Below are 21,786 nucleotides of genomic sequence, written 5' to 3' on the forward strand. Positions count from 1 at the left end.
CCACTCACATGTTTTGCTTGTAATTTTCCCTTTAGTTTTCTTGAGACTTGGGTCCCTGCTATGAATTTTGAAAGCATATATAAACCTCATCAAACATGCTCCAAGTATTAACTGTCAGCATTCAACACTTCATATTTTCTTTGAATAAGGTTTTTTGGGTATCAGGTTTATGAGAGGACCTGGGTAGGTGACTAGCTCACTGACAGTAACACTGATAGTGGTGGCTGGCACCCTATCAGACTCATTCAGGAACTAATTTACTTTTGACAATTGAGATGAGCAGAAATGAATTAGGCAAGAAAAGGATCAAGTACTCATCAGTGTATTTCCTCTAAAAGTAAAACACTGGCTTCCACATGCAAAACCTGCCTGATAATTGTCCCGAAGCTTAAATGAAGCAGGACATCAATTATTGGCTTTAAACAGAGTGAAAGCATGGATAAAAATATGGAAAACCTTGTGCTTATGTGGCTGATGAATGACAATGGCCTCTCAAAGTGTTCTAAAATGTGAGGTAGGGTTGGCAGTGGATATCCAAGGACAGCATTGCACCTTGGCAGGAAAAGATAAGTTTTAAGTCAAGAGGATTTTATGTCCATCCAAATACCTTTCAAAGAGTGAAAATTGAATGAAATTGAAAATAGAATAGGAAACTTGTGAAAGATTGCCAATAGAATGGTGTAAGAGTTTCTGAGTTTTAGATTGAGGGTATGTCCTAGCTTTAGGTTGGAGGATAAGAATTATATTGGTGAAAATATTGGTTTTTAATGGAAAGGTAAACCTAAACTAACTGTGCAACTTTAGTGGCTTTAGAAATTATTGACAGGAAAGATGGTTTCCATAATATAAGTACTTGCTGGATTTTTTATTATTTATAAGAGCTTGCATTTTGTAGCTTACAGGTTTGCAGAACTTTGAGATTCAACGCAGTCATAGTCTATTTAAAGGCTGATATTTTTCACGAACATCTTGTCAGACCTGTTTCTGCATTTCAGCATGTGGATGACAAAGAGGAAGACCACTCGTAGGATAATCATGCTATGCCTCTTGCTGCTCATGGCTGTCAAGTCCTTGCTGTGCTTCCCAGGCTTCCCAGAGTTCTCCTCAAATTATGTGAATTGGATCCACACAATTTAAGGATCTCCAGATTGGAGAGCAGAGATGCTTTGTTGATTTCCCCCCTCCTCAGTGTTTGAGTGCAGCAGAAGCTCCTGGGTTGTGATGAGAAGGGCTGAGGAATGGGTCAGTGAGAAAGGAGAGATGAGAGGCTGGAGTCTGGGTGGGTGACATTTGGTTCAATTCCAGTGGTTCTGGAGTCCAGGAAGTCAGAGCAGAAGATGAGAGGAACAGGGAAGTGCAGGGTGAAGGGAAAGGTCAGCATTGGATAGGTAGATTAGCAGCAACAGGCAGGGCTGGGGGAATAAAGCTGAAGAGGAGAATAAAGGAGGGAAATGCAAAATAAAGTAGGGAGAAAGAGGAATTATGTGGTAGCTAAAGGGGAAGGTGCAAAGGAGACAAAGTGGGAGGGGTAGGGAGAGTAAGGCAGAGAAATGTTAATTTTAAAGTATATTTGCTATGACACTAGAAACTCAAAACCAGTATCCCCTTTTTTGTGCACCAGAGAAATCCACTGGCAAAGCACATTGATCTATTGATGTGGCACAGGGCAGCATCCTAAGCAGTAGAACTGAGGACTGTGTATTTCCTTATGGCTGAGCTTATCTGGGTTTAGGCTTTTATTGCATAGTGCTACTTTTTATCATGTATACACAGCTTATATCTGTAATGCTATGTCTACAGAGAATATAAGAGCAGTGTTTGTAGGAAAGCCTGTATCAGCTGATAAAATTTTTATTTACAGCTTCAGGTGCTTTAGCTCATAGGTACAGAAGATAATAAGCCTTCAAGCAATGCAAGGGGGTGCAGGTTGCTCAATAAAAATGTATGTATTCACTCTTGGAAATACATGAGATGCTCTGAAGTATATACTTCAGTATATACTTCAGTATATACTATGTAGATAGTAGATAATACTTGTGGAAATACAGTAGTCTCTAAATGAGGTTTGATGGTTTGGCCTCCTTTTTATGATATGTTCTGCAGTCATCTGTGCTGAAAGCTTCCAGTTGTTCAGAATTTTCTGGTTTATCTTTAACTGTCCTGTGAGAGATAATAAATTAGGATTGTTGAATCCTTGGTTCTTTATACCATTGTTTCTGAGGATAAATAAATACCACCAATGTCCCTGCTGCTAAAGATTAGCAGTTTGTAGCATCTGATATTGCTAAGCCTACAGCTTCTGGGGCTTCTTGTTTTACTCAAAAGCTGCAACAAACTGGTGTTTTATTTGCGTGTGTACTTCCTTCTCCCTCCTAGAAATGCATATTTAACATACTGGTTATCTGTTGGTTTTTCTCAGTTGTTTGCTTTGCTTTAGCTCAGCAAGTATTATGCTAATGATTTACCTAGTTGTTTCCTTTTCTTTTAGCTTGTTTTTCTTCTACTGTCTGCATGTTTTATTTATATGTGGGTGTTTTGGTTTTTTTATTTGATTTTATTTTTATAAGTTCTTGGAGGGTGGGCATAGTAAAACAGATCACCTCTGCTCTGTGAAGGCTTTAGTTGTGTCTACTAGCCTTTAAAAAAAGCTTTATTGCATTTTTTTATTATTATTCATTACAACAGTCTCTAATGAGATGTCTTCTATAAATTACATTAACTTACTGATCCAATAACTTGAAAACACAAAACCTCTTAGCACCATTTTTACAAGTTTATTATGGATTAAATATCCAGTCACAGTTATTTTGAGCAGAACTTTTAATAGTGGTTTTTGGAATCTTACCAAACCTTCAGAAAGCTGTACCATTATTATAAATGGTTTTAATAAACGATTTTCTTATATTAATTCACAAATATATTATGGTTCACTACCACTATTAAACCTAATGCATAAATACAAGCATTCGTTTTAATGAGTTATTTTTTTAAAGTATATTTGAGAAAATTATGGTAGGTGTCAGTGTATCTGGCATTAATGCAGCTCTTTCTCAATACCAGTTATTCAGCTGAAATACTTGCAGAGTGTAGCTCCTTATAGGGTAATACTCCATGTTAAAAAATGGTATTGTTTTTCAGGAAGATATTTCCATTTTTATGAGATGCTTACTCCTACCCAGTGATGTATAAATTTACAGCTTAATGAATGCTTTATGATTTATGATTTGGCATGATCTACTTTGCTCACACAACCTTTACTGGCTTCCATTTTGCTAGTATTTTTAAAATATGAAGCTCTATTCTATTTTCCACAGACCACTTATTTCTTCACTATGCAAAATGGAGATATATTGTAAAGATTGTGAGATATTGTAAAGATTGTGAGGTATATTGTAAAGGGAGCTCCTCTCTGCAGGATCATTGCTTTATTAACTGTGGGAGTTGGTGTTGAGTGAGACAAGATTTTGCAGAGCTGGAAAGGGTGATCTCAGATCTAGGAGAACTGAATGCCCATGCAGAACAAATTTTGTGGCCGTATAATTTTCTTTGTTGCATAAATCTGGCTTTACTATGTGACTGAGTATGCTCTTTATTTTTTGGATCATCTGTGTACAGATAAGAGACAACAGCACTCTGTGTTCACTGGAGATCTGAATTGGTGGTCTTTGAATGGGCCATTCAAATACAAAAATACTGGATTTGGTACAGACTTGGTTCAGTGTGCTTAAACCTGACATTTCAGAGTGGTGAGGATGAATAATTTCCCTCTGTGATCATCTCCCTCTGTTCTGTATCCTGAATAAAAAAGTGCATTATGTTTGGAGGGAAAAAAATTAACTATGTAGAAACAGTGTTATAAATAGCTTTAGTTTAACACTTCCTGGTTCTTGAATGCTTAGTTTTGTTCTGTTAATTTAATTCCAAAATTAGTACTTTTAAATCAGAATTCATGTGCAGGCAGTATTCCTTGGGTGATGCCAAGAGGCATCACCTTCACATGCAGAGTCTCTGTGCTTCTGATAGCTCAGCACAGGGTTCAGGCACTGAAGATGTCCCAGGGCATGCAGGGTGGGTTGTTCAGCCTGTGCCATGCCCTGTGTTTGCTTCATTGGGTCTTCCCTTGCACCCTTAATGGTGTCTGTTATGTCTGCATAAGATCACATCCATCTCTTGATAGAAGTGTGAATGTTGCTCTTCTTTTTATTTGAAGAGGCCTGAGAGATTCTTGTGCTGTGATGGGGAAACTTCACAGTCGGAATGTTCAGATCTGTTTCCCTGCCTCTCACCTGAACCATAGAATACAATTGAAAATTATTCTCTTCCTGTTGCAAGAACTTGAAGTGACTGCCCACTTTTCTGCCTTCAAGGCAGAATGCAAAGTCTAGCTGTAGTTCAATTTTATTTGTTTTCTCATCACTGAAGCAAAGGAGCTGGGATGACTAATATGCTGTGAGGGAGGAAGAATAGTGGGAAGGGCTACTAAATAAAGTCCTCGTAGTTAAACTGACTGTTCAGGTAATATAATTTTGGATGGTGTGGCAGCAAGCACAGCACAAATATGCATTTTGATAAATGTGATTCTTGGACAGTAGTGCAGGCTGGAGATCCTCCTGTGCCCCAGAGGCTTCAGCATCAGACTGCTCTCTGGAGCTCTGTCTCCAGATTTATGCTCATGGGCTAGTGCATGTGTCTAGGGTTTAGGATGCTTTCACTGTAAGGACTGGGACTGTGTGACACCTGTGCAACTCCTTTTACAGCCAAAATTGCTCCTTTTAGGAAACCAGTGCCCCTGTCACACCAAATAACTGAACAGACCTATTGATGGAGGTGCAGCCTCCTAAATTCTCAAATTGTTGTCCACATCAAAGAGCAAGTTGCTCGTTTTGGGCACAAGCCAGTCTGCTTTGAAGAATGTTGTGAAGTTCTCATACTGCACAGCCCCAGTTTTATGGAGAAAATTGTTACTTTTCCCAAAACATTTTACCTGCTGGAAGTAGAGAAGAGGTATTAATTGAGGTCTGCAATACTTGACACACATCAGCCAGACAAAACTGCAGTCTCTTGTTCTTTTTCTCATTCTCTCATCTCTCTACCTGAATATAATTGGCTAGAACATGCTGTAATTTGTTTTTACAATGAATAATGTTCCAGTTTATCCTCTGGAACAGTTGTGTGGGTAATGTCACATTGACCTTGGTGCCCTGATGTTGTAAAACGCAGACCAGGTTGGTTGTTTTAAGCAGAGAAATCTTTTAATTTGGTTTTATTTCTAATAAGAGGTGACTAATAAGGAAATTCTTGTTAACCTTCTGCACATTTGATAACATTTTCTCCATATAAAAAAGTATTTAGCTAGTTGTAGTATTTGAATTGATTTACAGGTTCATCAGAGAACTGAATAGATGTTATTAACTTCAGTGCTAATTCTCAGGTTTTCCTCTCTCTTTTATCAGATTATGGAGACTGAGTTTTGGGCATCAGTGCATATTTTAACATATAATTTAAATGAGGAGTGATGGACACTGATCAAATAAAAAGGTGTCATTAAGCTGTTGTTTCAAAGGTTGTGTAAGTGTAACTGAATGTATTTAGTTCACAGGTTAAATAAAATCAGTTTTCCTGTGTACTGGCTGTAGATTTTATTTTGTTGTTGCTGTTTGCAGCGAATGATAGCCAGTCCTAGAATGTATTAATCAATGTGTTTTTAAACATAGACTATATGGTAACAAAAAGCATTACAAGACAGAAAAACAGCATGTAGAATTGCAAGGAAAAAGTGACTACTCAGACCTTCAAAAAAGATTGTTCATTGTGCTGGTCTATTAGAACTGAGGCTGGTTGTTGTATGTTTTGTATTTTCACTGCATTAATGGTAGAAGGGCCTTAGTCATCCTGCAGATTTCAGGCATGGACAAATGTGAATTGCCTCTGACTAAACCACCTGCAAGCAAGAAGCTGAAATTGCTCAGCAGTTGAAGGGTAAGCTTTCTGTGTATCTTCCTTCTGTTATGGCATAGAGGCATCCTGCAAGCATGTCATTGTTAGTTTGCCTCCATATGTATTAATAATGGATTTTTTCTTTAGCAACAGATTAATATAAAAACTGAAGAAAATGAGACTCCTGTTAAGCTCCAGGCCCATGGCAAAGAGAGAATGTGCATGAATACTATTCTTCTGTCCTTTGTAGGAGGTTGAAGATCTTTGCCATCCTAAGCCATGACCAGCTGTGCAGTGATGGAATCATAAAGTCCATGTGAAATAGTTGTTTGAAGAACATTTTTAGGTAGCTTTAATTCAAGCCACATGTTTTCCTAAGAATGGTAAGATACTTGCAGTGCTTAAATCAAAACATCTCTGATTAAAAGCCAGTGGATTCTTCTGAAATTAGTTGGAACTTTTTTCACTAAGCAATGAGAAATTAGCTAATATATGAAAAAAAAATCTAAAGTTTCTACTTCAGGTTTTGCATCCTATTTTGGAGATGCATCTGAGCAGAGTTTTTCACATTGAGACTTTTCTCTGTCCTTCTCTTCAGTGAGACAGGGCCAGGGAAGAGCATTGAGATAAGGTAACATCTCTTTGAGCTGTCAGTCATTAACAGTACCAGGTGGCTGCCTGTGATGGAGCCTGTTTGCCCAGAGGATGAATAAATGAAGGCTGTTTGCCTTCTCTAGGAAACTGCCACACCCAGGGATGGCTGCAGGATATTGTGGTTCAGGATGGTGTGGGGCATCCTGCAGTGGCTGTGCTATTTGAAGGCTGGGGCTCATGGGACTGTGGCTCTGGGCTTCCTTTTATGAGAGGGGGTTCTGCACAGGATCATGGAGAATATGAAGATCTCGGCAACCCTGGGCTAGGAATGCCTCACAGCTCTTGTACAGTGCTGGTGCTGGATGTGCCCCAGCTATGTGTGGTATATTATCTGTCACATCCTCTACAGAAAATCTCTGCTGATGTTGTGTGGTGTATGTGGTGTTCAACGCATAACTGAAAATAATCTATTTTCACAATGGTGAGATTTGTCACATTCCTGAGAGTAACTGGCTGCCTGCAGCACATCAGCCCTGATCTGTTGTGGTTTTTGCAGTCTCTCAACTCTTTCATGAGAGTGCCTTTAAGTTGGTTTATTTTTTTAATCTATTTTTATCCCATAAGAATTTTGGCTGATAAATTATTCCATAGATCATAGTTTCATCTGTTTGGCTTTTTGGTTTGATTAATTCTTTTACTTCTTAAGGCACTTCCTGGATACAGGCAGCCCAATTAGTCTTTAATTTCCTCTTGATCCTGCACTGACCACCACTGTTTTGGCAAGCAATGAGGCTGAGACAGCCTGACACAGCTGGCTTGTGGCTACCCAGAGGGCTGTAAGAGCTGTCAGTTCAGTGTTTGTGACTCCTAGAGGTGGCAGGAACTCTCCAGTGTTATAGCGTTACATTCATTTTTCTTTGAATCTAAATTAATTGCCTCAGCTTTGTGTCTGATAGCAAATCTCAGGATTTGTTTACTGTGGACTTTTCCATTCTCCAATATATGCCAGGCTGCAGCATACAACAGATTTTCCTACTTACTATTTCAAAAGGAGTGGTGTAAATAAAAGGAAAATTCACATGAGTCACAATGATTTGGAGAAAAAATAAGTACACTGAGGTTAAGTTTCATCCCAGTTAGACCTTGACAGTAAGAAATACTGGAGGAAAAGCATCAGTTTTTCAGAGAATGTGAAATAATGTGTTATTTTTTGTTTTGTTTTTATAAAAAGTCAGTTCTCCTCTATCAAGCTTTTCCTTTTTAGCAGGAATACAGTGGAATTTTTATTTTTTTTTTTATCAGATTGCTTCGTGTAATAACTTAGTCTTTTAATACTTCTTGGTTACAGCTCATGCAGTGGCAGCATGAGTTTTTTACTTTCCTAATGTCTGCCTTCCATCAGGTGTGAATTCATTGTAGCAACTTCCAGTCTGAAGGACATGATTGGCACACACAGTAGATGATGGGACCAGGTGACAAAATGTTCAGAGCAGTTAAGGGATGTGAAAGTATGCATTGCATATATTGACCTAGGTTGTCCTGGTTTTGTGTAAATTTAATGCAAACAGACATCCTTAATAGTAAAGAAAAACCTCCACCAGGAATAATTTCATTTTTGTATCATCTTGATGGTACCTCTTACTGATATATTCAGTGCACCAATTACAAAAGCAAATAGACTGCCTACCAAAACTACCATTTAGCATGCTTACTGGAATGTAAATGCCTATATTACTTTTTGAAACATTATTCTTCACTTAGAATACCTACTATTAGTCTATGCTGAAAATTATCAAACAAATCACCAGTTGTCAACAAATATGCAAATAGCCTGGGTTTTTTTATGATTTCAAAAAAATTTTAGTGTTTTCCCATTGAACAGAAATGCCGACTTCTAATGAGTTCTATTTAGCAGTAATGAGAGCTGAGAGAAGGATGAGCTTGCAGCTGGCAAGGTTGGATTTGTGTAAAAGCTATAATAGAGAGGTATTATGACACCCGTGTAGAACTCAGTCCTCTTAATTTGGCCTCTCATAGCTCAAAGCATTTTAAATGTGTGTTTCTGAACATTGTTTTCAGTAGAAGCTAACCCTAGCTGAGGGATTGACCCAGCACTGCTTTTTGATGGGTAGCTTAATAACATCGAACGGGTCAGTTTACTGGGTCAGAACTGTGAGCAGTAAGAAAGTTGACCTGCAGAGCTGTCAATGTCTTCTGTCTCACTCATCTCTGGTGTCAGGGCACACCCAAGTTGTCTGTGTAGGGCTGTAAATTTCCTGATACACCAGACACCAGAGAAGGGGTTTCTTTTGATAAACAATGGTTGAGTGCTCCTTAACTTACCCTTTGTACTTTTATTTTGAAGCTTCAGTCTGATGTAAGTTTAATTATGAACCATTTCATCATACCTGCTTTTACAAGTTAAAGGTGCTAACTGCTTCAGAAAGCATCTTATTTATTGCTGGTCTATTATTTGGATGTGTAGACACAAGGAATAGAAGGAGTACATGAGTAGTTCAGGCAAAGATTTATGCTTCATTTTGTAGCAGATGTTTACATTTTTGTAGAGTTTGTGTTAGCATACCTGTTCTGAGGTTCCTCTGGGTCTGCATGATCTCAGAAAAGAATAAGCCTATTTACCCTTTGTGCACCTTCTTTTCCCCATGGATTTTCTACTGTAGCTTAACATTTCCAAAATGTGTCTAGTATCTAATATTTCAGTGATTTTTTTTTTTTAATTTATGCATCTTGTAAAACCCACTCCAAGATGGCCGCAACAATTTCTGACTGTTGTTGAGGCTGAAGGGTTAGCCTTGGAGTCTGATCTGTCTGATTCCCCTGTAGCTGTGTCCCCCTAAGCTGCTCCCTAGCCCTGAGGACAAGCAGCAGTGTCCAGAGTGGGCGATGCTCTCCCCCCGGCCCCCAACCCAGCCAGGACAGCTCTCCGGGAGGCAGAAGAGCTGCACTGAGCCTGAGAGTGCTCAGCACCCCTGCCCTGGAGCAGCCTCTCCTCCAGTAACCCCTAGCCCCTCTTGTTTCTGGCAGTGCTGCATGGGCAGGTCTATCGGTTTTGCACCCTGGAGGGGACGTGGCTGCTGAAGGACAACTCAACCCTGCCCTGGAGGAACCTCTCAGAGTGCGAGGCCTCTGACCAGGTAAGAGTTTCCATCTTTTGCTGCTGTTAGGATAAAGCAGAAGTAAGGCGAGAATATTGCCATGCCCGTGTGTTTTTGTCTCATCTGAGTAGTCCTTCCTGCCATGCTTTGGTGAGAGGGGAGGTCAGGCCTCTCCGCAAAGGGAGGGCAGAGGGCTGAGGAGAGCAGGGTTAGGGGTTCCTGCCAGTGGCAAGAGAAGTGTGGAGCAGGAGCCTCAGCTGCAGCCCACCCAGACTGGAGGAGTGACCTCATGTTATTCCTCTGCCTTTTCTTCCACTGGCAGGTCATTACAGTAGAGTAACCATTTGTTCTCTCTCGTTAGCAGCTATTAGGGTGATTTAAGATTAACTGAAGGATATTTGCTTTTTTACCTTGGGGCAGGGGGCAGTCTCTGCTTTTTGTTTGTTTGGGGTTTTTTTGTCTTTCCCTTAATTTGCTGTGGGTGAGGGAATTAGGCTTGTCAGTGTTATTTTCTTGCCCTAGTGCTTTGTGCTCTGTGGGGAGCTGAGAGACCTGGCACCAAATGAAGGAGACCCTAGGGATTTCCAGGGGATTTTTGTCAGCCATTGGCGTCAGCTAGAGAAATGCCTGCGTTCCCACAACGCGTGATACTGTCACTGCTGGGAGCCTCCCAGGGTATTGCTTTTCCCCACATAAATGTAGAGCTCTCTCTCTGCCCCGGGGTACTGGAAGTTAATACATACCCAGCCCAAAGAGTTCAAGTTCAAATTCCCAAGTTCTATGAGATCTGCGTCTTTGGGAATTCCAGTTGCTCAGTGCCTCGTTCTTCAGAAGGAGTAAGTGGCTGCAGACTAGAAGGAGATAGTTTTTAATTTGCCAAATATGCTTGAATTTAATATTTTCTTTTACTTTGCAGCCTTATTCCTTGTCCCTTCCATATCCGGGGTATCCCAGCAAGGCTTGCTACTTTAATACAAAGTATGAGCCTGGTCATTTGACTTTTCCTAGTTCGCCACCATGGCATCATGTCCTGGGATATGCAAAGAAGAGAGATACCTAATGGTAACACTTGTGAGGGCAGGTGCCAAATGACCCATGAACTGCCCTGGATTCTGAAACTGTATACGTGGTGTCACTCACTGAAATGGGAACAGCCATATATGGTTTTCCAGCTAATGCATATAGAGCCCCCTAATAACCTGCTTTGTTATATATCCCACACATGAGAACCAGAGCTTGTTTTCATAAGTCTGCTGTGTATTGTACTACAGCTGTTGCTAAAACAAAATTCAAAGAGTTTGTGCATGGATCCTTATGACATTGTTTTAAGTGAGTAATGCGGCTTTGATCTGTGTAGGTTTTTTACACTGTCAGGCCTAGATAGTTGCCTGAGCTTTGATACCAAAGATGGATTTTTGTCTTCATAGGGCAGCTCCCATATAATTCCCTTTAAAACATTAACCTTTCAGATGCCTGAGGAATACCCTATGTGTTTGCCAACTGTGCAAAGTATATCTGGTAGCTGTACTTATTTCTGAAGGACAATAAAAGTATTCCTTTGTACAGAGGTTTCTGCAGTCATTTGTAGAATTAGCAGCTTGAAGAAGGCAAGTAGAATGTCTAGAATGTCAATGTGCATCAGGAAGTGAGCAGTAAGCCTGTGTTACACTTCAGATCTGCCTGTAGCTGTTCAAATACTTCTCCCTAAAGAGAGCAACTTTCAAGCAAAGATCTCACTGGTCATGGGTTCTGTAGTGACTATGAAGAGAGCTGCAGCCTATGACTTCCAGGGAGGTGCAAGCATCCCCACTGCTCTGGCCTGTATTGAGTCTCCCTCCTAGACAGTGCTGTAACACACCGAGGCCATGGGCTGGTGTCAGGCTATGGTTTGTTACGAGGAGGTTGCATAGTTGAGGCAGAAAAGTTTACTTGTATGAATACAAGGCATGTTTTACCTCACAGCCAGCAAATGAGACCTAATTTGTTTCATTTCATTTCTGTATAGACATAGCCAAAGAACCCCCTTCATTACAGCATTAAGGAGAGTTCCTTTGTGTTCATTCTGAAAGCATCAGCTTTGCCATTTTTATTGTAGTGTTGAGTTGTGCCTGTGCTTCCTGCCATCTGTTTGACTTGGTTGTGTGGTAATTCATGCCTCTCCAACTTTATTATGGAATGGTGTCACATTATCTGTTTTCTAGCCTGGCTGTAAAATTGAGTGAACACCTGGGAGCAGCTGGGAAATTAAGATTAAATTTTTATTTCTTTAGAGCATAAGAAAAGTGGAAGACTGATTTGATGTGTGCATTTAAACTTGCAAGTAGGAGAATGACTTGTGGTTATCATTAAGAAAAGTTAGAAAGCAGCTAAGCAGCTGGGTGAAAAGAACTGGAACCCATGAGCCTTTTCTTTTCCCCCTCCTTTTTTTTTTTTCTCTCCTCTCCTTTATGTGCTCTTAGGATGCACCAGAAGAACAGCTCCTGAATTTGTCCATCATATACACCATTGGATATGCTCTTTCCTTCTCTGCCCTTGTAATAGCAACTGCCATTCTTCTTGGATTCAGGTAACTGGCAAAGCTCTGAAGAGAGTGGTGAAAAGGTGTTATGTTTCTCTATTTGATAATATCAGGCCTTGATAGAAACATTTGGGTGTTTTTTTCCCTTCTTTCATCACCTCATTATTTCTTTGTCACTTCTGTTGTCCTTCCTACAGTCACTTCTTCTCAAAATGCAAGTAAAATCCCTGAAATTTTGCAGTTACCTGTATGAATGTGTGGAACATTTATCAGTGGAAATGTTTTGTTGTGATATTTATTTTAATGAAATTTCCACTGGAAGAGATGGAGAGAGATTACATCCTTTCTTCATGGTGTTACGCAGCAGATGAGGCACTAGCCTGGTGTGTGAGAGGGTGTTTAGAACAGAAGTTTCATCTTGCCTTCTTGGAATTACAGCATAAAGCTTGATCTGTCCTGTTTCCCAGCCCTCACAGACAGGGTGTATTTCAATGCAGAAATGAATTTTTGACATGAGTACTTTCAGAACTCTTCTTGATTTTACAACATGTAAGAGAACCTAATTTTGATCCTTGAAATGTTTCTGTGGAATAAATTATTGTCACTTGGTCAGATTGGCGTATTGGGTTCATCCAGGTATGCACCAGCAAACTGGATGGGCTCTATCAAAATCTCAGAGTATTGAGATTTGTAGTATATGCCACTATCACACTTGGCAGGTTGGATTTAAAACAAACAAACAAAAAAACCCAACCCAACTTCAGACTCCAACTGAAAGCTGCTTTTTTTCCCCCTCTGTAAATGCAAAAAGTGTCTTCATTCCCGTTGGACTTCCCTGGAATTTGGGGATGCTCAGCCCAGGAGAGTGATATTTAGAAACATAAAGATGTGATCCTGCTCTCTTGTGGGAAGGGAGTCCCCCTGCCTCCTAAAAAAAGTCGTTTCCATCTCCCCATACTCATACTTGAGATCAGGTTGGGGAACTTGAGTGCACTGATCCTTAAACTTCCTTCCCTGACTGAAGAATTATTAGTGCCAGTTAATGATCACCTGCTCTGATGCCATCATTCTCTGCTATCAAGGCAGTCCCTCTTTTCCTCCCTCCTAAGTATTTATATACCCCTTATATATTTAAAAAGATCAGTCTTGCCTTTTAGCTTCTAATTTTCAAAGCTAAAATGATGCAAGCCTCCTAATACTGTACCACACTTCTTAGCACCATATTATCCATTCACCTTTCAGTGGAGGAGCATAGGATGGCAATTTGAAAGATTTAAAATTACTGCAGAAATGCAAAGACAGGCTTGCCCTGTGAATGCCACATGACAATTAGGACTTCTATGCATTGTTCCTGTGCAACTTTGGGACTTATCCGACAAAGCACCAGATGGTCTTGAAGTCTCCAAATGTCTCCCAGGATAAAGGCTTTCTCCTTGTTTCACCCATCAATGACACTTTTTGGGTAATCTTAGCAGCCCAAACGTAGAAGTCACGAAGTACAACTATATAATTTTTGAAGGAAGGATGTGCATGCTTTTTGGCAGGGAGCAAAGAGCATGTTTGTCACCAAGGACTGATAGAAGAGAAGGAATTTTGGTGCTCTGACTTTTGATGAGAGATGCTTTACAATTTTTTTTTCTCATTTAACTGTGAAGCAGGGACTGAAGTGTAAATAAGTGTGTGCACCGGATTTTGAAAATGGGGTTTCAGAGATGTTAAGGGGGCTGAGAACCATTTTAAAACTATGCCATCAGTCCATTTTGTACTATCATGTCTAAGCTGTTTATCTAGAGCCAGCTTGGTCCTGGATATCATGAAACACATGAGACCTGTCCTTACATGTTGCAGTTGCTTGATTCTGACTGGATTCTTGGCCTCTCCACAGTAGCTGTGCAACCTCAAACATGTGGATCAAAATCTTATTCAGTGGCATCAAAATGCTGATGTTCTCCACTTCTGTCATAGAAAGGCATTTTTAAGTTCTTAGACTACAAAATAACCTTTATATTTTTAATAACGATACAGTGGAGGAAAAATATATCTCCAATTTTGCATCCCTAGAAAGACATGGAAGAAAAGTCTGTAATTTCAGTGATAGAAACTGAATTAGGCCCATAACTTCATGACAGAAACAATTTGAATAACTTGCATTGCCTGTAGCAGAAATAGTAACTATTTGCAAACTGTTTTCTTCAGTTGTCTAGATTACATAATTTTTTCCATCAGATTAAATGTGTAGCAGTTCTGAAGGGTAGCAACAAATGAATTTTGAATTAAAGAAAAATAAATATTTATCATAGGTATGTTTTGAAGTAAGCTGTAACTTAAAAGTGAGGCAGAAATTCGATTTGACCCTATGAAGTTTTTCTTCTTCTTCAGTGCAAAACTGATAATCCCAGAGCATGTTTATTATTCTACTCAAATTCACAGAGCAATAAAAATAGACATTTAAAACATAAGTTTGCTGGAACAATTGCTGTTTATCATATGTCACCTCAATTGTTTACCATCAAAAAAGAAACATACTCGGTGGGACTTCTTTTGAAGCAAAGTGTGTACCCTTGCAGAGCTGGAAGGAAAATGTTTGTGGCAAAGGCTGATAAACACTGGCAGCACTCTGCAGTTGGGTGCCATTTACATAACTGCACTTTCTTTTGTTATCCCTTAACATGCTCCTTTTTGACAAGTAGTAATTTTAATGTCTTTGCAGCTGGCTGATGAAATTCAAGATTATTTTTTCTTGGGTTTTGTGGTTTGTGGGTTTTTTTGTTTGTTTGTGTGGTTTGGGTTTGGTTGTGGTTTTTTTTCGATTATGAATATGGAGGTGTGAATTCTGTTCCATTTATTCTACAGGAATTCTTTATAGTTCTCCAGGAGGCAATCTGAATATAAATTTTTCTTGTGTTGGAAAAGTGGTAATTTATAGGTGGATGTTTTAAATTGTGGATTTGCCCACAGCCAGAAGCTGTACTGCACACCAGTTGCTGAGCCTTGCCAAGGTAAACCTGTGCAATGACAGTGGTCTCAGTTCAGAGAGGTTCAGCGTTATGTGAAACTTGACTTCTTTTGTCCTTTCAGATATGTCTTCTGTAAATTATTTCTACACTCTTAAACTTTCAGAATTTTTTTTCCTTATGCATTGATCTCCTTTCTTACGCCAAACACCCACATGTAGGGCTGAAGTTTTGAATGTCTTTTCCATGATAGTGGTTTCTTCTCAAAGTCAGTTTGAAATCTCTACAGCCATTCGGAAGTTACAGGATTTCCACTGGTACCTCCTGATTTCAAACAGGGCTGATTGTTCCCTCCCTCAGTCCTGCCTGTGATGTTGCAGCTTTTATGTAGGCAGTGGATCATGGCTGGTTCTTCCTTTCTACAGACATCTGCATTGCACAAGGAATTATATTCACCTGAACCTCTTCATGTCTTTTATCCTCCGGGCCATATCTGTCTTCATTAAAGACTCTGTGGTGAAGTGGATGTACAGCACAGCCACACAAGAGCACCAGTGGGAAGGACTTATTGCTTTCCAGGTAGGCACAGATGCTGTGGTTGTTCTCCAGATGTTGAAGTCATCACTGTGGTATGTCTGCATGACAGCAGACAGTTCCATTTTGTACAACAAGGGCTGTACTAAGTGCTGTTCTTACGTCCTTGGAGATTCCCTGAAACTTGCAGTACCACGGTTGTTGTAATTGTGCCACCCTGGGCTTGGCAGGCAAGTAGTTGATGCTGTGGCATATTTCTCTGCCCAGGGGAAGTGTGCCCTTACTGGACAGAGAAATCATGAAGGGATGTTTTTTGTTTTTATAAATGTACAAATGCCCTATCTTCTTCCCATGGTGCAACTTTGTTTCTTCTAGCAGTGACTAAGGCATTCATTTCCCTAAGCCAGCACCTTTTGTGGTAGGGCTGCCCACCCTGCATAATGACCAAATTAGTTGGTCGTTTTTGGAGATATTTATAATCTGTTAATGATGGACAAAAAGGGATGCATCTGATTAAAATGTAATTTTGAAAGCATTTAGAAAATCTTTGGAGAAACAGGCTAATTAAATACTTCTAATCAAAGGGAGAGGAGGTACAGCTTCATTGTGAATCTGATGAAAGCATACCTTTTCCCCTTCAGATCTGGAGTACAAAATGTATTCAGATCTTAAGAAACAAAGAAAAAGGAGGTGGTTCATTATTTTTATAGTTCTTGTGATTCTAAAATATGGGCACTGCATTCACTGTCGCAGGACAGGGCTGGGGTCATAAAGGGTGTGTCTTCTGATGCATACTCAGTACCAATCCTTTTCTGACACTGCCTAAGGCTGAAGTGCTAATTACCAGACAGTGGATCTCATATGATGGTTGTTCTCTTTTCATGTGCAATATCAATTGGCAGAAAACAGCATTGTAATACACAGCCTAAATGGTTTGGAAATATTCACCCTGGGTTGTCAGTCATTCCCTCCTGCCAGAAAAACCTAGGCTTTCTGGCTTCACATATGGTTTAATCCAGTAGTGGCTTAATCAGATTTGATGGATATATGAACTCGGTAATTCATACCTAAAGCCCTGCTGAAAACTTCTCTGTTACTTATTAGGTAAGAGAGATTTTGTACTTAGATGTGATGCACTGGGCAGTATTGCTGTTCCATGGACAATCTTTTGCTTTGGAAAATAGTCAACATTATGGCATCCTTTATTTGTTCTATAGAGACTTTTTCAGCTGTAGAACAGAATATCTGGGGAAGTGGAATGTTGACTGCTGTTGATACAGTTGATACTTTTCACTTGATTTTTCCTTGTGTTGTGCTTTTCAAATAACAATCTATTGCTTATTGATGGAAAATGCAGAACATATTTTAAAATTCTTTCTACCAGAAGGATGTTATTGAAAGCATCTATCAGCTATAGTACCTATTACTGCCTTCTGTCCTTACAGCACTCAAATGTAATTCAGCAAGCATTGTTTTGATGAGCAAGTAGAAGGAGAGAGAAACAGTCTTTTGGGTTGGTATCCTTTTTTTCTTGGTCCCTGTTGCATTTATTGGAGCTGTGCTTTCTTCCATCACAGGAATCACTCAGCTGCCGCTTGGTCTTTGTGATGATGCAGTATTGTGTGGCTGCAAACTACTACTGGTTACTGGTGGAAGGCATGTACCTGTACACACTGCTGGTACTTTCAGTCTTTTCTGAACAGAGAATTTTTCGGCTTTATCTCTGCATTGGCTGGGGTGAGTTGATCTTCCCATATCTCTGCCTGTGGCTGCGTGCACCAGCACATGGTATAAATAGGAAAAAAAGCTGTGTGTCAATTGTAGTGCTGCCTGGGTCAAGACTTGCCCTCTCCATTCCCTTTTTTTTCCTGATCCTTTATCTTCTTTGATCTTGGAGGGTGCTGGGCCAGCACAGCTCCTGGATGCCTGCAGTGTAGAAGCTATGGGTTCATAACAGAGCAGCTATGTGGCACTACAAAAACTCCCCAAACCTGGCAGGCAAGTGGTACCCTTCCTGCAAGACCTGAGCTTTCCAGTAGGAAAGATGTGGGTGACTTCAGGTGAGTGTGGACTTTCCTGGACAGCTCTGCCTCATCTCCTGAAAGTTTCTCATCGTGTTCAAACATGTATTAACTTCTTGTGGTACAAAATAGCAATGACACCTTATATCTGGTCAAAGATAACAGTAGATGAATGGTAGCAGAATGAGCTAGGAGGATGCAAAGGTGCTAAAGAACAAGTGGCTGTTATCAGGGAGTTGTCAGGTTGGTTATGTGGACAGAGCAGATCAAAGTTGTGATTGTCAGGCAAACAAGGGGTCAGGGTGCAGGTGCCATGGGCATGCATGTGCTTGAGGTTAAAGATTGTGATACCTTGAAATCTCTTGGTTGATCCAGAGCCTCTGCTCTAGAAATGCTAAAACTTTGATTCTTTGGTCAAATTAGGCTGAAAATATATTACTGTTCAAGTTTAATCCTAATTTTGGAATGAGCTCTTGTGTGCTTTTATTGCATTCCATCCCTTCCTCTTCTCCCCCCCTCATCTTTGGAAATCGGGCAACTTTTGGAAAGCTGAAAACAAATCCAAGTAAATATTGAAAGTACTTTCAGAGACATTGGTTTGAACCAATTTGAATTTAAATTGGCTTGACTGCCCTTCTCTTTATGTGGATTTGCCAACTGTGAATATTACAGCAAATTAGTTCACTAGTAAAATACATATAAATGGCACTTGTGAATTACCCAATTCTACTGATCAGTGATATATAATGAGCAAACACTTTCTGGCATGTTGATGTGGGAATAAATAAATGCAAGTAATAGCATTTTTCTGCTGGAGAGTTATAGTAAAAAAATCTATCTCTTTAATTTTTGTTTTATGTAAGACACACAGCAAAAGCAACAGCATCTTTATATAGAGGAGCTATCCTGAAACACTGAGGTCATAAGAAGAAATGAAGAGCTTATAGTGGCCTTCCAGGACCTGACAGGGGCCTACAGGAAAGCTGTGGAAGGACTTCTTACAAGGGCATGTAGTGATGAGGGGCAATGTTTGAAACTGAAAGAAGGTATATTTAAATTGGATATTAGTAAAATTCTTCACTGTGATGGTGGCAGGACACTGGAACAGGTTGCCCAGAGAAGCTGTGGATATGCAGTCCCTGGAAGTGTTCAAGGCTGGGTTGGTCCTTGAGCAACCTGGTCTAGTAGAAGATGTCCCTGTCTGTGGCAGGGGCTTGGCACTGGAGCTGGATCTTTAAGGTCCCTTCCAATCCAAACATTCTTTGATTCTATGAAATGAGAGAGAAATCAGAGCAAAATTATGTCTAGTTAAATTCAGAGGGAATTGTGTTGTTTTACACGTAGGGGATAGGATGGTTTTGATCTGAATCACTTCTTGTTAGTTTGCTTTTGTAAAAGCAGAAGACAAACAGAAGACACTATTTTTTGTTCTTCCTTTATAATAGCAGTTATTCTACTGTAGTCTGAATTTCTGGATGAGTTTGTATAAATGAGTACTAATGCCAGAACTTGGCAATGGATATGAGGCTTTCACCCAAGCTTCCTAGAAAAGCTCTGCCTATGCCATTCAATCCTCATCTGTACAGCTTCTGGCTATTCCATCTATGGCTTCATGTACAAACTTTGCCAATGATTCCCTGTCTTCAAATGCAGTAGCATCTGTTTCAGTGCTCCCAGCTTATTTCTACAAGGTAGCAATATTGTCTCTAACAAGAGGGAAGAGATGAAGATATTTTCCCCCCCTCTTTCCTACTTCTTTACTGATGACTTGGTTTTTTTGGGTGCTTAGGTCCCTCACCAGGTGCCTTTCTGTTGTATGCAATGCTCATAAGTCTAACCTCAGCATAGTGCCAAGATTTCAGAGAAACAGTAGGTTCCTGTTTGAACTGAGAGAATTCTGGCCTTTGAGGCAGTTTATCAACTATAAAAGCATGTTGGATTAAAAAAAATAAATATATATATATATATTTGATTGTCAGAGCTGATTTAACATCCTGATCCTTTGTTCTTTTAAGGAATTGTCCTCTTATAGGATAATTCTTTAACTTATTTGTCACTCAGTATAGGACTATTCATTTTTGTGTATATATTGTTCACAAGCTTAGTGGGTGTTAGTAATTCCATGTTTTTTCTAGTTACAACTAAACTTAGTGATCATTTACAGGCCATATGGTGTTATTTTTGCTGTCTGAATAGTTTCTGCAATCTGCTGTGTTTTCTCCTCAAGGGTTTTGTTTACCTGGGTGTTTGCACATGCTCTTGGTCCTGATGTTTCTCCTGTTGTACATCTTTCAAGGACCAGCAGGTCTCAGAACAAACAAGAAACTAAAGCAAATTATTTCCTCAGGAAATCCCAAGCAAAACTGTAATGTATGAGCCACTTTCACATAGGTAGGAATATCCCAACACCTATTTCTCCCCAAGCTTTAAACTGCTATACTAAATAGTGCTGTGTTTTGTTTTAACAGATGAAAATGTCCATGTAATTGTTTAATGAAGTACTTCTCTCATTTTATGTCTAACACAATAATTTTATCTCAATTCAAAACCTGAAAAGTGTCAACCTGCTTTTCAAATAGAAACAGGTATAAAAACCACCATGATTAGTCTGTCTTCCTCAGAACAGTAAGCCAATAGTGAGGTGCATAAAGAAAAATTAGTAAATTTCTCAAATGTATTTTTACTACATGTTAATTTCAGGTCAGTTCTTATTATTAGACAGTATTTCATTTATTATTGGTTTAAATGTGCTGTAATTCTTTGAACAGGGGAAAAATCTGTTTGTTTCATGTTACTGTGCTTTGCAAAAGCTGGTGAAGTTATAAATCCTGATAGGCCTAAGGAAACTAATGTTGGTTTACAAGCTGGGAGTCATTAATATTGACATCATGTGTATTGATAGGGCTCTATAAACCTTCCTGATTACTTGTGAAGTAATTGTATTCCTGGAATGGCCACTTTCTTGCTGAGATTTCTTGCCATATTAGATTTTGAGATGACAGTGTTAAATTTGACTTCATTTAATGTGGAAAATACTTTCTATCTTTTTCTTAGTAAAAGCAGCCTTTCATACATTTGTGTCAGCCCCAAGTTCCTCATATTTTACTGCAAAAAACAATGGTTTATGCCATTTTTAAAACTGATGGGGCATGCTGCAAAACAGCAGCAACACTGACAGCCTCAACAAACAAAATTCTTGCTAGGCTGATGATTGAGCAGGTAGATGAATTTTTACCTTCAGTCTGGAGGTCAGCACAACAGCACCTAAACAGGATGTTGTTTCAGGTGGTCATTGTTACTTGCAGAATAAAAAAGCTGTTGCTGGTGGTTGGATGCCAACTCAGTGTTCATTGTGTGTAAACCCAAGTGAAATGCTACCAAGCTTGACATAGACTTGAAGCAGCTGTTTCAGTGCTGTGCAAAGCAGCCTGTAGAGAGGAGCAGTTTATTTTGTATCACTGCTCCAGGCATCCTTGAGCAGCTTTTGGTGAAAGAAGGACCTGTTATCAGAAGTGGGGAGGTGGGAGGTGGGAAACAACAGCAACATTCTACAGTGACTGTGTACAACATCCAGGTAGGAAGAATGACAGAAAAGAGAGTTTTCAGCACTAAAAGCTAAGAAGAAAATGTTAATAAAAATCTAATTGTTCTCTGAGCTTCCATGACAATATTATACCCAGCTGTGTTTGCAGCAGGGAAATTGCCATTAAAAATAATTCCTTCCAACCCTTGTCAATCCAAACTTATTGTAAGGAAGAATACTTTGAGGGAATGAAGCTATTAAAGGCAGGAACTCTAGCTAGAGTATTAAAAATCCTCATCCTGAATGCCTGGAAGATCTGACTGGAACACAGGCAGTAAGAAACCTTCCTTTCAAAGCCCAGTATGAACTTGATGTAGCAACAAGAAGTATTTCATGCAGTAACCATTTCTTGTCTGTTTTCAAAGGAAAACTGTTTCAGACAAGGATGTGAAAAGTGGTGTTGTATTCAGCCTGATCCTGGTAGGAAACACATCTGTTAGCAGTTTTTCTTAATTCTCTTCACTTTTTGTCTTCTGGATTCAACTCTGATTTCAATCTTTTCCTTCTGTAGAAAGAAAACAACTATCTT

At 39.6% G+C, this 21,786-nt stretch overlaps 1 protein-coding gene across 1 annotated transcript in view; it reads left to right on the plus strand.

Moving 5' to 3' along the window:
* GLP1R (glucagon like peptide 1 receptor) overlaps positions 1-21,786 on the plus strand; it is an 80,215-nt gene that overhangs the window by 41,196 nt on the left and 17,233 nt on the right. The window contains exons 4-7 of the mRNA XM_030447846.1: positions 9,577-9,686; positions 12,107-12,213; positions 15,545-15,698; positions 17,231-17,390. Of these exons, the coding sequence (XP_030303706.1) occupies positions 9,577-9,686; positions 12,107-12,213; positions 15,545-15,698; positions 17,231-17,390 (531 nt within the window). The remainder of the gene's footprint in view (positions 1-9,576; positions 9,687-12,106; positions 12,214-15,544; positions 15,699-17,230; positions 17,391-21,786) is intronic.

Source organism: Calypte anna, chromosome 3 (genome assembly GCF_003957555.1).
Source record: "Calypte anna isolate BGI_N300 chromosome 3, bCalAnn1_v1.p, whole genome shotgun sequence".
In the NCBI taxonomy this organism is placed as follows: Eukaryota; Metazoa; Chordata; class Aves; order Apodiformes; family Trochilidae; genus Calypte; species Calypte anna.